Source organism: Somniosus microcephalus, chromosome 22, assembly GCF_052327205.1.
Source record: "Somniosus microcephalus isolate GS21.2 chromosome 22, FLI_Smic_1.0, whole genome shotgun sequence".
Classification (NCBI taxonomy): Eukaryota; Metazoa; Chordata; class Chondrichthyes; order Squaliformes; family Somniosidae; genus Somniosus; species Somniosus microcephalus.
In genome coordinates this window covers 59,495,074-59,507,527 of record NC_141008.1, presented here as the reverse complement: position 1 = coordinate 59,507,527, position 12,454 = coordinate 59,495,074, and the positions used below count along the sequence as shown (strand labels likewise).

The following is a 12,454-nucleotide window of genomic DNA, read 5'->3' as shown; positions in this document are numbered from 1 at the left end:
CTACACAGTCAAGCCCTGTAAGAATTTTATGTGTTTCAATTAGGTCACCTTTCATTCCTCTAAATTCTAGGGAATATAGGCCCAGTCTATTCCATCTCTCCACATAGGACAATCCCCCATCACAGGAATCAGTCTGGTGAATCTTATACAAAGTTTAATGTCTCTGCCATTTCCTTATTCCCCATTATAATTTCTCCTGTCTCTGCCTGTAAGGGACCCATGTTTACTTTCGCTAATCTCTTCCTTTTTACATACCTATAGAAGCTTTTATAATCTGTTTTTATGTCTCTTGCTAGTTTACTCTCACACTCTATTTTCTCTCTATCAATGTTTTGGTCCTCCTTTGCTGAATTCTAAAATCCTCCCAATCCTCAGGCTTACTATTGTTTTTGGCCACATTATAAGCCTCTTCCTTTAATCTAATACTATCTTTAACTTCTCTTGTTAGCCCCGGTTGGACCATTTTCCCCGTGGGGGTTTTATTCCTTAAGAGAATGTATATTCGGTGTAAATTATGAATTATTTCTTTAAATGTTTGCCATTACTTATCTACCATCATATCTTTTAATCTGGTTTCTCAACCTACCTTAGCCAACTCACGCCTCATACCCACATAGTTTGCTTTGTTCAGATTTAGTTTCGGACTTAACTAAATCACTCTCAAACTCAATATAAAATTCTATCATATGATGATCACTGCACCCCAGAGGCTCCTTTACTCCAATGTTATTAAGTAACCCTGCCTCATACAAGCCACCCTCATAGGACAACCTTCTCATCCCAGAATGGCTACTGCATTTTGCAAACATGACATCAGCCATTGCAATTCTAAAGTAATTCATTGTGTAAAGTGTGCTATATAAATACAAATCACATTATAAGCTGAGGGAGGCCACTACTATGACAGATATAGCCTTTTTTTTATTTGCTCTCAGGTTGTGGGTCATATTCATTGCCCATCCCCAGTTGCCCTGTGAAAGTGGTGCTGGGACTTCTTCTCGAACCACTGCTTTCCTTCTGTTGATGGTTCTCTCGCAATGCTGACTTGCACCAGCATCAGCTTGCACGGAGACGATAGTGCACCTCCCATCAAGACCGGACAAAAGTCTTATCAGCCTGTGAGGCAAGGCAGGATGCACAAAGAGTCTCGCAATTGTATACCGCGCCGTTGGTTCAGGAGACACTTGCCCTGCCACCCGGCTGCGACCTGAACTATCATTACTGCTGCCTGCAGCTGCCAGCAATAGTGGTTTCCATTCTCCAGCGCCGCCACTTCTCATTCAGGTAAACACAAAGCACGAACGGGCAATGGAATCGTCGCTGTCTCTCGCAAATTTTCAGTGTTGCTTTCTCTGGGCTAAGTGAGAGGAAAGTTTCCACTTAGTCCTTCCACAGTGCGGTGTTTTCTGAAAGAGGCAGCATTCCCGCTGATATCCTCACCGTCACCCAGCCTCTGCCGAGGCCCCGGAGTTATTAGTATTCATGCAGCATTGATAATAGCAAATGTATTACATGCATGAGGAGATTATGCAACTAATACATGTGTCATTAAGCTTCTTCGACGTGTTTCAGTGGTTGGCTTATGGGCAAAACGCACCTTCCTAAGAAATATGCCTGACAGCTGCTTAATTAAAACGTACTCAGATGGAAAAGCTGTTTGGCAGGGAGAAGGGAGCAAGATCCATGACTTGGATTGGCAGTGCCAACAGCCCGAAAGTAATCTTCTATTGAAAGACTAAACTTCAACAGAATTTGGAATTAAAAGAAATAACTGTTGAATTAGTGTGAAAAGAATGAAAGACAGGCTTTGCATTGATACAGGGGCCTTCTCACAGCTCTTAATCATCTCAAGCTGCTTCACGTACAATGGTTTACTTTGAAGGCCTGTGACTGTTCTGTGGGCAAACCTCTTCCTTCGATGCTCTGCCCAGGAGATAAGACTTTGATTATCTTTCTTGGTTCAGCAGGTTAGTTGGCGTCCCATGTTTCTAATGAATAAATTGATGAACATACTTTCCAGTTGGCTAGTAATCAGCAGCAGCAACCCTGGATGATTATTCCCTTGCCAACCCAGGGGTACTGATGCCAACCGCAGTGTCCCAACTGCTGCCCTAGCTCAGGTCAGTTGGCTTAGGGCAGACTGCAGGTGGAAACTGGGACCTTCCAGTCTGTATGGCTGAGCTTTTCGTTCCCCACTCCCCCATTGATTGGGATGCATCTCCTGGGGTGAACTTCTGTCCATCACGATGCTGCGGCCCTGACCCTGGCTGGTTTTCTAGCCTCAGGGTCATTTAAGCTTCCGCCCAGGATTCCACCAAAATATGGACAGGCGTAGCCTCTGGGAAATGGAATATCACAGCAGCTATCAATCTTAGATTTTTCCCTCCAGTTTTCTGTCATCCTCTCCCGAAGGGACTGATTCTTGGTGGGGGAATGGTGCTCTGAGCATCTGGTACTTTGCAAGCTCTTTATGTGCAAGTCCAGGTAGTGAGTGCTGGTGGGCTATTGATTAATGTCCACACGGACACACCATCCTCGCCAGGTGTCTACACAGGCACACTGTCCTCGCCAGGTGCCTACACAGACACACCGTCCTCGCCAGGTGTCTACACAGGCACACCATCCTCGCCAGGTGTCTACACAGGCACACCATCCTCGCCAGGTGTCTACACAGGCACACCATCCTCGCCAGGTGTCTACACAGACACACCATCCTCGCCAGGTGTCTACACAGACACACCGTCCTCGCCAGGTGTCTACACAGACACACCATCCTCGCCAGGTGTCTACACAGACACACCGTCCTCGCCAGGTGTCTACACAGACACACCGTCCTCGCCAGGTGTCTGCACAGACACACCGTCCTCGCCAGGCGTCTACACAGACACACCGTCCTCGCCAGGTGTCTACACAGACACACCGTCCTCGCCAGGTGTCTACACAGACACACCGTCCTCGCCAGGTGTCTACACAGGCACACCGTCCTCGCCAGGTGTCTACACAGACACACCGTCCTCGCCAGGTGTCTACACAGACACACCGTCCTCGCCAGGTGTCTACACAGGCACACCATCCTCGCCAGGTGTCTACACAGACACACCATCCTCGCCAGGTGTCTACACAGGCACACCGTCCTCGCCAGGTGTCTACACAGGCACACCGTCCTCGCCAGGTGTCTACACAGGCACACCATCCTCGCCAGGTGTCTACACAGGCACACCGTCCTCGCCAGGTGTCTACACAGACACACCGTCCTCGCCAGGTGTCTACACAGGCACACCATCCTCGCCAGGTGTCTACACAGACACACCTTCCTCGCCAGGTGTCTACACAGACACACCTTCCTCGCCAGGTGTCTACACAGACACACTGTCCTCGCCAGGTGTCTACACAGACACACCATCCTCGCCAGGTGTCTACACAGACACACCGTCCTCGCCAGGTGTCTACACAGACACACCGTCCTCGCCAGGTGTCTACACAGACACACCGTCCTCGCCAGGTGTCTACACAGACACACCGTCCTCGCCAGGTGTCTACACAGACACACCGTCCTCGCCAGGTGTCTACACAGACACACCGTCCTCGCCAGGTGTCTACACAGACACACCGTCCTCGCCAGGTGTCTACACAGACACACCGTCCTCGCCAGGTGTCTACACAGACACACCGTCCTCGCCAGGTGTCTACACAGACACACCATCCTCGCCAGGTGTCTACACTGACACACTGTCCTCGCCAGGTGTCTACACAGACACACCGTCCTCGCCAGGTGTCTACACAGACACACTGTCCTCGCCAGGTGTCTACACAGGCACACTGTCCTCGCCAGGTGTCTACACAGACACACCGTCCTCGCCAGGTGTCTACACAGACACACCATCCTCGCCAGGTGTCTACACAGACACACCGTCCTCCCCAGGTGTCTACACAGACACACCGTCCTCGCCAGGTGTATGCACTGACACACCATCCTCGCCAGGTGTCTACACAGACACACCGTCCTCGCCAGGTGTCTACACAGACACACCATCCTCACCAGGTGTCTACACAGACACACCGTCCTCGCCAGGTGTCTACACAGACACACCGTCCTCGCCAGGTGTATGCACTGACACACCATCCTCGCCAGGTGTCTACACAGACACACTGTCCTGGCCAGGTGTCTACACAGACACACCGTCCTCGCCAGGTGTCTACACAGGCACACCATCCTCGCCAGGTGTCTACACAGACACACCATCCTCACCAGGTGTCTACACAGACACACCATCCTCGCCAGGTGTCTACACAGACACACCGTCCTCGCCAGGTGTCTACACAGACACACCATCCTCGCCAGGTGTCTACACTGACACACTGTCCTCGCCAGGTGTCTACACAGACACACCATCCTCGCCAGGTGTCTACACAGACACACCATCCTCGCCAGGTGTCTACACTGACACACTGTCCTCGCCAGGTGTCTACACAGACACACCGTCCTCGCCAGGTGTCTACACAGGCACACCGTCCTCGCCAGGTGTCTACACAGACACACCGTCCTCGCCAGGTGTCTACACAGACACACCGTCCTCGCCAGGTGTCTACACAGGCACACTGTCCTCGCCAGGTGTCTACACAGACACACCGTCCTCGCCAGGTGTCTACACAGACACACCATCCTCGCCAGGTGTCTACACAGACACACCGTCCTCGCCAGGTGTCTACACAGACACACCGTCCTCGCCAGGTGTCTACACAGACACACCGTCCTCGCCAGGTGTCTACACAGGCACACTGTCCTCGCCAGGTGTCTACACAGACACACCATCCTCGCCAGGTGTCTACACAGACACACCATCCTCGCCAGGTGTCTACACAGACACACCGTCCTCGCCAGGTGTCTACACAGACACACTGTCCTCGCCAGGTGTCTACACAGACACACTGTCCTCGCCAGGTGTCTACACAGACACACCGTCCTCGCCAGGTGTCTACACAGACACACCGTCCTCGCCAGGTGTATGCACTGACACACCGTCCTCGCCAGGTGTCTACACAGACACACCGTCCTCGCCAGGTGTATGCACTGACACACCGTCCTCGCCAGGTGTATGCACTGACACACTGTCCTCGCCAGGTGTCTACACAGACACACCGTCCTCGCCAGGTGTATGCACTGACACACCGTCCTCGCCAGGTGTCTACACAGACACACCGTCCTCGCCAGGTGTATGCACTGACACACCGTCCTCGCCAGGTGTATGCACTGACACACCGTCCTCGCCAGGTGTCTGCACAGGCACACCGTCCCCGCCAGGTGTCTACACAGACACACTGTCCTTGCAAGGTTTCCGCTCACATACTCTCCAGATGGTTTCTCTAGCTAGCAATCAGGAGCATGAAGCATGAATGATTTTATTCCTTTCCTAGCAGATGGGCTGAGACCTATTGTACCACCATTGCTGCTCCATTGGCTTCGAACAGCTAACTCAATACGGACCAAGGATTGAACCTGGGGCCTTTCTGCCCTGTGTGGCTCAGTCCCAAAGTATTTGGCCTGAGACATCTGGAGAGCAGCCCGTGTTCCCCATTACAGTCGACACAGTGTGATCTCCATCCCTAACTATGGCCTGTTTCTTCAATGCGCTAGATAGTAGGTGGTCAGCTGGCCATCTAAAAAACTAGCACTAAACTTTGTGCCACTATGTAACACTATGAATCTTCCACCCCAAGTTCCTGCATTACCACAGTGACTGCACTTCAAAAGTACTTTATTGACTGTAAAGCGCTTTGGAACGTCCTGAGCAATGTTCCCACTAAGGCTGCGCGCCCATGGGGTCATCTGTAAGGTCCCGCGCAGGCCGCTCACCAGCTTTAACATTGTAGATACCGCGCATGCGCAAAAATTTTAATGGGCCGCACATCAGGGGAGACAGGCCACACGGGAGGCAGTGCGGCTTACGGGGGACATTGGTCCTTTGATAGTGAAAGGCGCTATATAAATGCAAGTCTTTGTTTCAAATTATTGAGCACTTAGAGAAAACTCATGCAGTAACCGGTTAAACGAAAAGCAGAGCCGCATTCGTGACATGAATGGTCACTGCTAGCTTGATATTAATTTTGAAAATCTATCCCGGTTATGGAATAAACTGAATCGGAGCATTAACCTTGTGTTGAAGGGAGAATAATCCCCGACTATTAAACAGTGCAGTCAGAACAACGTGACCGCCACCGTCTCACGTGCAGCGGTTAGTTTATTAACCGCACATGATAATACCACGTGCTTCTCCGGAAACAAGCCCGCAGCTTGGCAATTCATGGGCTCCAGGATGAGAAACATGCTCATGGCTATAAGTGAACCAAACCCTTTACTGCCTCTCTTTCAAATATACATTTGAACGCTTTATTGAACAAAATAAAAAAAGTGCTGCCCCAGACCAGCGGCTGAGTGCTTTCCAGCATTTTCTCTTTTTATTCTAAAAATAAAACGTGCTGACGGCACAATGCTTGGTGGAAGACAAGTAACAGCAAGCTGGAAGATTGAAAAGAGTCAGAAATGAGGGAGGAAAAGAAAATCGATGACATGGGGTTGGATGGTGGCAAGGTGGGACTTCCTGAGAAAGAGTGAGTTGGGGGAGGAATTGTGCAGTCTGAATTTCAACATTTAATTTTAATGGGGGGCATTTTGAGGGGACGATCATCTGCACAGGAAAGAGATGGAGGCTGACAATGTTGGTGTTGGGTTTGTGGTGGACGGTCGACTTGTGCGAAGAACAAGTTGAAGCTGTAAATAGTTGAATGTCTCTGCGCCAAGCATTTACCCCCTAGGATTGCCCTGTTAGCATCCTATTAGCTTCATGTCTGGCAGTAATCATTTTCTGTATTTCGCATTTATTTGTATATTTTCAAATCTGATTTTCCTGCCTTTCCTTTCACAGAATGTCGGTGTGTCACAGCTGTGCACTGGCAGAGGATGCCCCTTGAGATTTGTTCCCAGCCTCGGTCACTTTATGGGTGTCTGTGAGAAAATGAGAAACAGAGTCCCACACAACAACAACAACTTGTATTTATATAGCGCCTTTAACGTAGTAAAACGTCCCAAGGCGCTTCACAGGATTATTATAAGACAAAAGAATTTACACCAAGCCACATAAGGAGAAATTAGGGCAGGTGACCAAAAGCTTGGTTAAAGAAGTAGGTTTTTAAGGAGTGTCTTAAAGGAGGAAAGAGAGGTGGAGGGGTTTAGGCAGAGAATTCCAGAGTTTAGGGCCTAGGCAGCTGAAGGCACGGCCACCAAAGGTGGGGCAATGAAAATCAGGGATGCTCAAGAGGGCAGAATTAGAGGAGCGCAGATATCTCGGGGGGGGGGGGGTTGTGGGGCTGAAGGAGATTATAAAGATAGGGAGGGGCGAGGCCCTGGAGGGACAACATGGACGAGAATTTTAAAATTGAGGCGTTGCTTAACCGGGAACGCAACTCAAGGGCTACAGCGCCTTCAAATTAATTCAGTGATGTTTTATAACCCTTCCTGCCCACGAGGCACATCTGTGTGTTCAACACTTTTTTTCGGCTCAGTGGCTCCCTATCCTCGGTCTGTCTAACTTTGATTGGCGAGATGGCAAGTGGGACAGATGACGGATGCCCCTGCAGCTGGTACCGAGGAGGAATTGGGGACTGCACAGGCTCAACGCGCCCCTTGTGAGTTTCCCTTTTGCTTGCAGAGGCACAAGGCAACATCTACTCCGCACTTGCCTCTCTCATTGATTTTAGCTCAGATAAGGAATGGGCTTGACTGCAGATCAAATCTGCTCTTGTCCTTCAGTCCACGGCTCGAAGGGTTAGCGCTTGAGTGACTTTGAGCTGCTTTAATATTGGGTTAAGTGCCGTGCTGCTGCTGCCAGCTCCCAACGCATGGGTCCAGTGCAGTTGGCGACAACTCAAAATAAATCTACTGGGTTCGCTAGGGTTTCCTTTGAGCTGGGTCTTCCTGGTTGGTGACCTTGGCAAAACCGGAAGCACGTGCAAGTGTGCCACCCAATATGAAAGCAGCTTTTCAGTGTCAGCCAGTGGCTCAGTGGGCAGCACGCTCGGCTTTGACTCAGAAGCTCACAGGTTCAAGTCCCACTCCAGAGACTTGGGCACAAAAATCTAGGCTGATACTCCAGTGTAGTGCTGAGGGAGTGCTGCACTGTGGGAGGTGCCGTTTTTCAGATGAGACGTTAAACCGAGGCCCCGTCTGCCCTCTCAGGTGGACATAAAAGACCCCATGGCACTATTTCGACGAAAAGCAGGGAAGGTGTTCCAGCCAATATTTATCCCTCCATCAACATCACTGAAACAGGTTATCTGGTCATTATCACATTGCTGTTTGTGGGAGCTTGCTGTGTGTAAATTGGCTGCCGCGTTTCCAACATTACAACAGTGACTACACTTCAAAAAGTATTTCATTGGCTGTAAAGCGCTTTGGGACGTCCAGTAGTCGTGAAAGGCGCTTTCAATATCAACCCTTGATGCTACCTCAACTGTGAGGGCTTTACCTGATTCACAAACAATACACGTCTACTGTAGGCCTGATGATGCAGTCCACAGCACTGCTATGCATTGTGTATCAGTGGTATGGGGTGTTGAATATGGTAAAACCCTTAAAGTTGAGGTAGCATCAAGGGTTGATAATGAAAAGACTTGCATTTATATAGCACCTTTCACGACTACCGGACGTCCCAAAGCTGAACACCCGGTGCACAAGACACGAGATAATGCACATCTTTCACAGAAAGGGTGATAAAATCTGGAACTCTCTCCACCCAAAAGGCTGTGGATACTGGTGGACTATTGGAGCTTTCAAGACTGAAATCGCTAGATTTTTGTTATGTAAGGGTATCAAGGGATATGGATCGAAGGAGGGTAAATAGAGTTGAGGCACAGATCAGCCATGATATAATTGAATGGCGTTTCACAATGAAACTCTTCAATTACATTTGTCTTTTCCTCCTATGCCACTCTCAGAGATTTTAGTGTCGAGGAGCCGGCTGGTAAAGAGATCATTCTTTAAACATTTGATCGCCATCAATGAGCTTTCAATTTGAAGCTTTCAAGCAATAGTGCGTGACTGACTGCTCAGAAATGGCTCACATTGGGCAGATATCAAAACACCGAAGTCACAGTGGATTTCTTCAGCCTGTACTGATCCACTGCAAAAATGAGATTGTGTGCTATTTTCGGTCTGGATCCGTTCTCTCTGAGGGTGGACAACTAACCCGGTGCCAGAACTTCGTGCCGGTCTGCAACTGCCCACACGTAGCTCAGTGACAGCAGCCTGGGATGACTCATCTCATGGTTGTCCCTCCCTCCTTTAATGTGAGCAGATCTACTGGTAGAGAATTGTGGTGATGGAACAGTCCATGCAAGAACATGTCTGTGCTGCCCAGGAGCTCACCTTGCCAGCCCCGGGACAACAGGGTGAAAGAAGAAAACCACACAAATGAGTTGGGCTGTAAAATAAAGAAACATAGAAGATAGAAGCAGGAGTAGGCCATTCAGCCCCTCGAGCCTGTTCCGCCGTTTAATGAGATCATGGCTGATCATCCAAATTCAGTATCCTGTCCCTGCTTTCTCCCCATATCCCTTGATCCCTTTAGCCTTAAGAAATATATCTAACTCCTTCTTGAATATATTTAATAAGTTGGCCTCAACTGCCTTCTGTGGTAGAGAATTCCACAGGTTCACCACTCTCTGGGTGAAGAAATTCCTCCTCATCTCAATCCTAAATGGCTTACCCCTTATCCTTAGACTGTGACCCCTGGTTCTGGACTCCCCCGCCATCGGGAACATCCTTCCTGCATCTAGTCTATCTAGTCCTGTTAGAATTTTATAAGTTTCAATGAGATCCCCTCTCATTCTTCTAAACTCCGCCGAATATAAGCCCAATCGATCCAATCTCTCCTCATACATCATTCCTGCCATCCCAGGTATCAGTCTGGTGAATCTTCGCTGCACTCCCTCCATGGCAAGAACATCCTTCCTCAGATAAGGCGACCAAACCTGCACACAATACTCAAGGTGTGGTCTCACCAAGGCCCTGTACAACTGCAGTAAGACATCCTTGCTCCTGTACTCGAATCCTCTCACTATGAAGGCCAACATACCATTTGCCTTCTTAACCGCCTGCTGCACCTGTATGCTTACCTTCAGCGACTGGTGCACAAGGACACCCAGGTCTTGTTGAACTTCCCCTTCTTTCAAACTATTGCCGTTCAGATAATAATCTGCCTTCCTATTTTTGCCACCAAAGTGGATAACCTCGCATTTATCCACATTGGGCAGATGCATGGCAGATGCAGTATAATCACCCAACCTGTCCAAATCATATTGGAGTTTCTCGGCATCCTCCTCATAGCACACACGCCCACCCAGCTTTGTGTCATCTGCAAACTTGGAGATATTACATCTAGTTCCCTCGTCTAGATCATTAATATAAATCAGGCGGCACTTTAATATAAACTAATAAGGCTGTAATATAAATGAAACAGAAGCATCCTGACATGAATGGGCCAGGGCTGTAATATAAATAAGGCAGATGTGCTGTAATTTATATGCGGCAAGACTTTAATCTAAAGGAGGGCTGGGCTGTAACTTAAATGAGATGGCGACCGAACTGGGCTGTAATCTAAACAAGGCAGGATTGTAATATAAATGAGGCAGAGTGCTGTAATATAAATGAGGAGGTGGTGGGACTGTAATGTAAACGAGTCTGTGATTTAAACAATGTTGGCTTATAATGTACAAGAGATAGGGCTGAAAAATAAACAAGACCAACTGTAACATCATTAAGGCAAAAGGGCTGTAATATAAACAAGGGCGGAATACAAGGCTGTTCTGTGATATAAATGAGATGGTTTTGTAACACACATGACAACATCCTGTAATATGCGATATGGCTGTAATATAAATGAGACAATGTTATAATACACACAAGTCCATCCTGTAATACCAATGAGAACAGATTGCAATACAAGCAAGGCTGGGCTATGATATAACCGAGGTTGGATTGTAATATACTGAGACAGGGCTGTAATATAAATGATGTTGGTCTGGAACCTGAGTGAAGCTGGGCTGCAAAATTAATGTGGCAGTGTTGTTGTTGTTGTCAGCGGAAGAGCGATCTAAGGAGCAGTTTTCTGAGGCTCCAACAGAGGGAGCAGTCCCAGCAAACGCAAGTGGCTGCGGATAGTGTGCTCGACACTGGCTCAGCATGTTGCCCTCGACAGACCTTCCTCCAACACCAGGGAACTTCTGCAGCCAAAAAATTGTGATCCTGCCAGCAGCCCCTCATCTTCAGGCACACGTAGCTTCCAGTAGACAGTCAGTGGACACCAACCAGGAGTGGGGTGGGGACACTGGCTCTCAGCCATCGTCAAGCTGCCCTATTGTCTAACCATATTATGCGCACGCTGTCTAAATACAATACAGCATCTAAATTTACTTAATCTCTTAATTATTCCAGTCATGAAGGCGATTGCTGCAAATCAATGGCCACCTCAGCAATTGTGAGTTCCACACTCTCACAAGTGGAATAAACAATCTATACCAGCAGCATCATCTGTGTAAGAATATCAGAGGAATAGCAAGTTTAAGATCGGATTTAGCCCATGTATCATTCCTGCTGAAAGAGTTGTGACTCCAGGTACGTGTGTGGGGGACCACCAGGACCCCGCAGCCAGTGGTCTGTCTGACTAATTGAAAGCTTGAACTGAGAAGCGGGACTGAAACCTTTGCCCATCTGTTGATGTTTCAGACGAGTGCTGTTCTGTGCTCCGGAGGCTGCGTTCTGCTGGCGACCAGCGCTCTGCTGGCGATTGTTACTGTCTTCCTGCCAAGTGGACTGTGCGAGAGGCGGACCTGCACACTGGCTGGCTACATGCAGACAACGGCGGGTGAGTAAACTGACGGCTGTACTTGTCTCTCTCTCTCTCACATGTTGTCCAGCAGCCTGTCACAGTGGTATCGATACCATGGAAGCACTGCATGGGATTTACAAATCGGTAATTGAACACACAGGGGGACTTGAATAGGATTTATGATGCCCATAAGGTTGGATGTTAATTGCAGTTTATGTGATATCCCACCAGCAGTTAGCATCGAGACTTCGGGCTAAATAAGCCGGTGCATGTGATATTAATTGATCTCCTGTGTAGGTTTGTAATGAAAATATGTTATAAAGTACAATGGATAAAAATTCACAGGCAGCGCGCCCACATTTCCCCAAAACAGGCAAGTATCCTCGCTGACAAACGCACGGAAAATTGGCCCTATTTTGCTCCTACCCGTGTCTCAATTGTAAGTTAGCAAAATACTGCAGATGCTGGAAATCCGAAATAACAACAGAAAATGCTGGAAAAACTCAGCAGGCCAGGCAACATCCGTGGAGAGAAATTAGAGTCAACGTTTCAGTCTTGACAAAGGGTTTCGA

At 48.7% G+C, this 12,454-nt stretch overlaps 1 protein-coding gene across 1 annotated transcript in view; it reads left to right on the top strand.

Annotated features, from left to right (window-relative positions):
• The window catches only part of lhfpl7 (LHFPL tetraspan subfamily member 7), a 381,715-nt gene that overhangs the window by 186,236 nt on the left and 183,025 nt on the right, over positions 1 to 12,454 (top strand). The window contains exon 2 of the mRNA XM_085964857.1: positions 11,780 to 11,918. Coding sequence (XP_085820983.1) covers positions 11,780 to 11,918 — 139 coding nt within the window. The remainder of the gene's footprint in view (positions 1 to 11,779; positions 11,919 to 12,454) is intronic.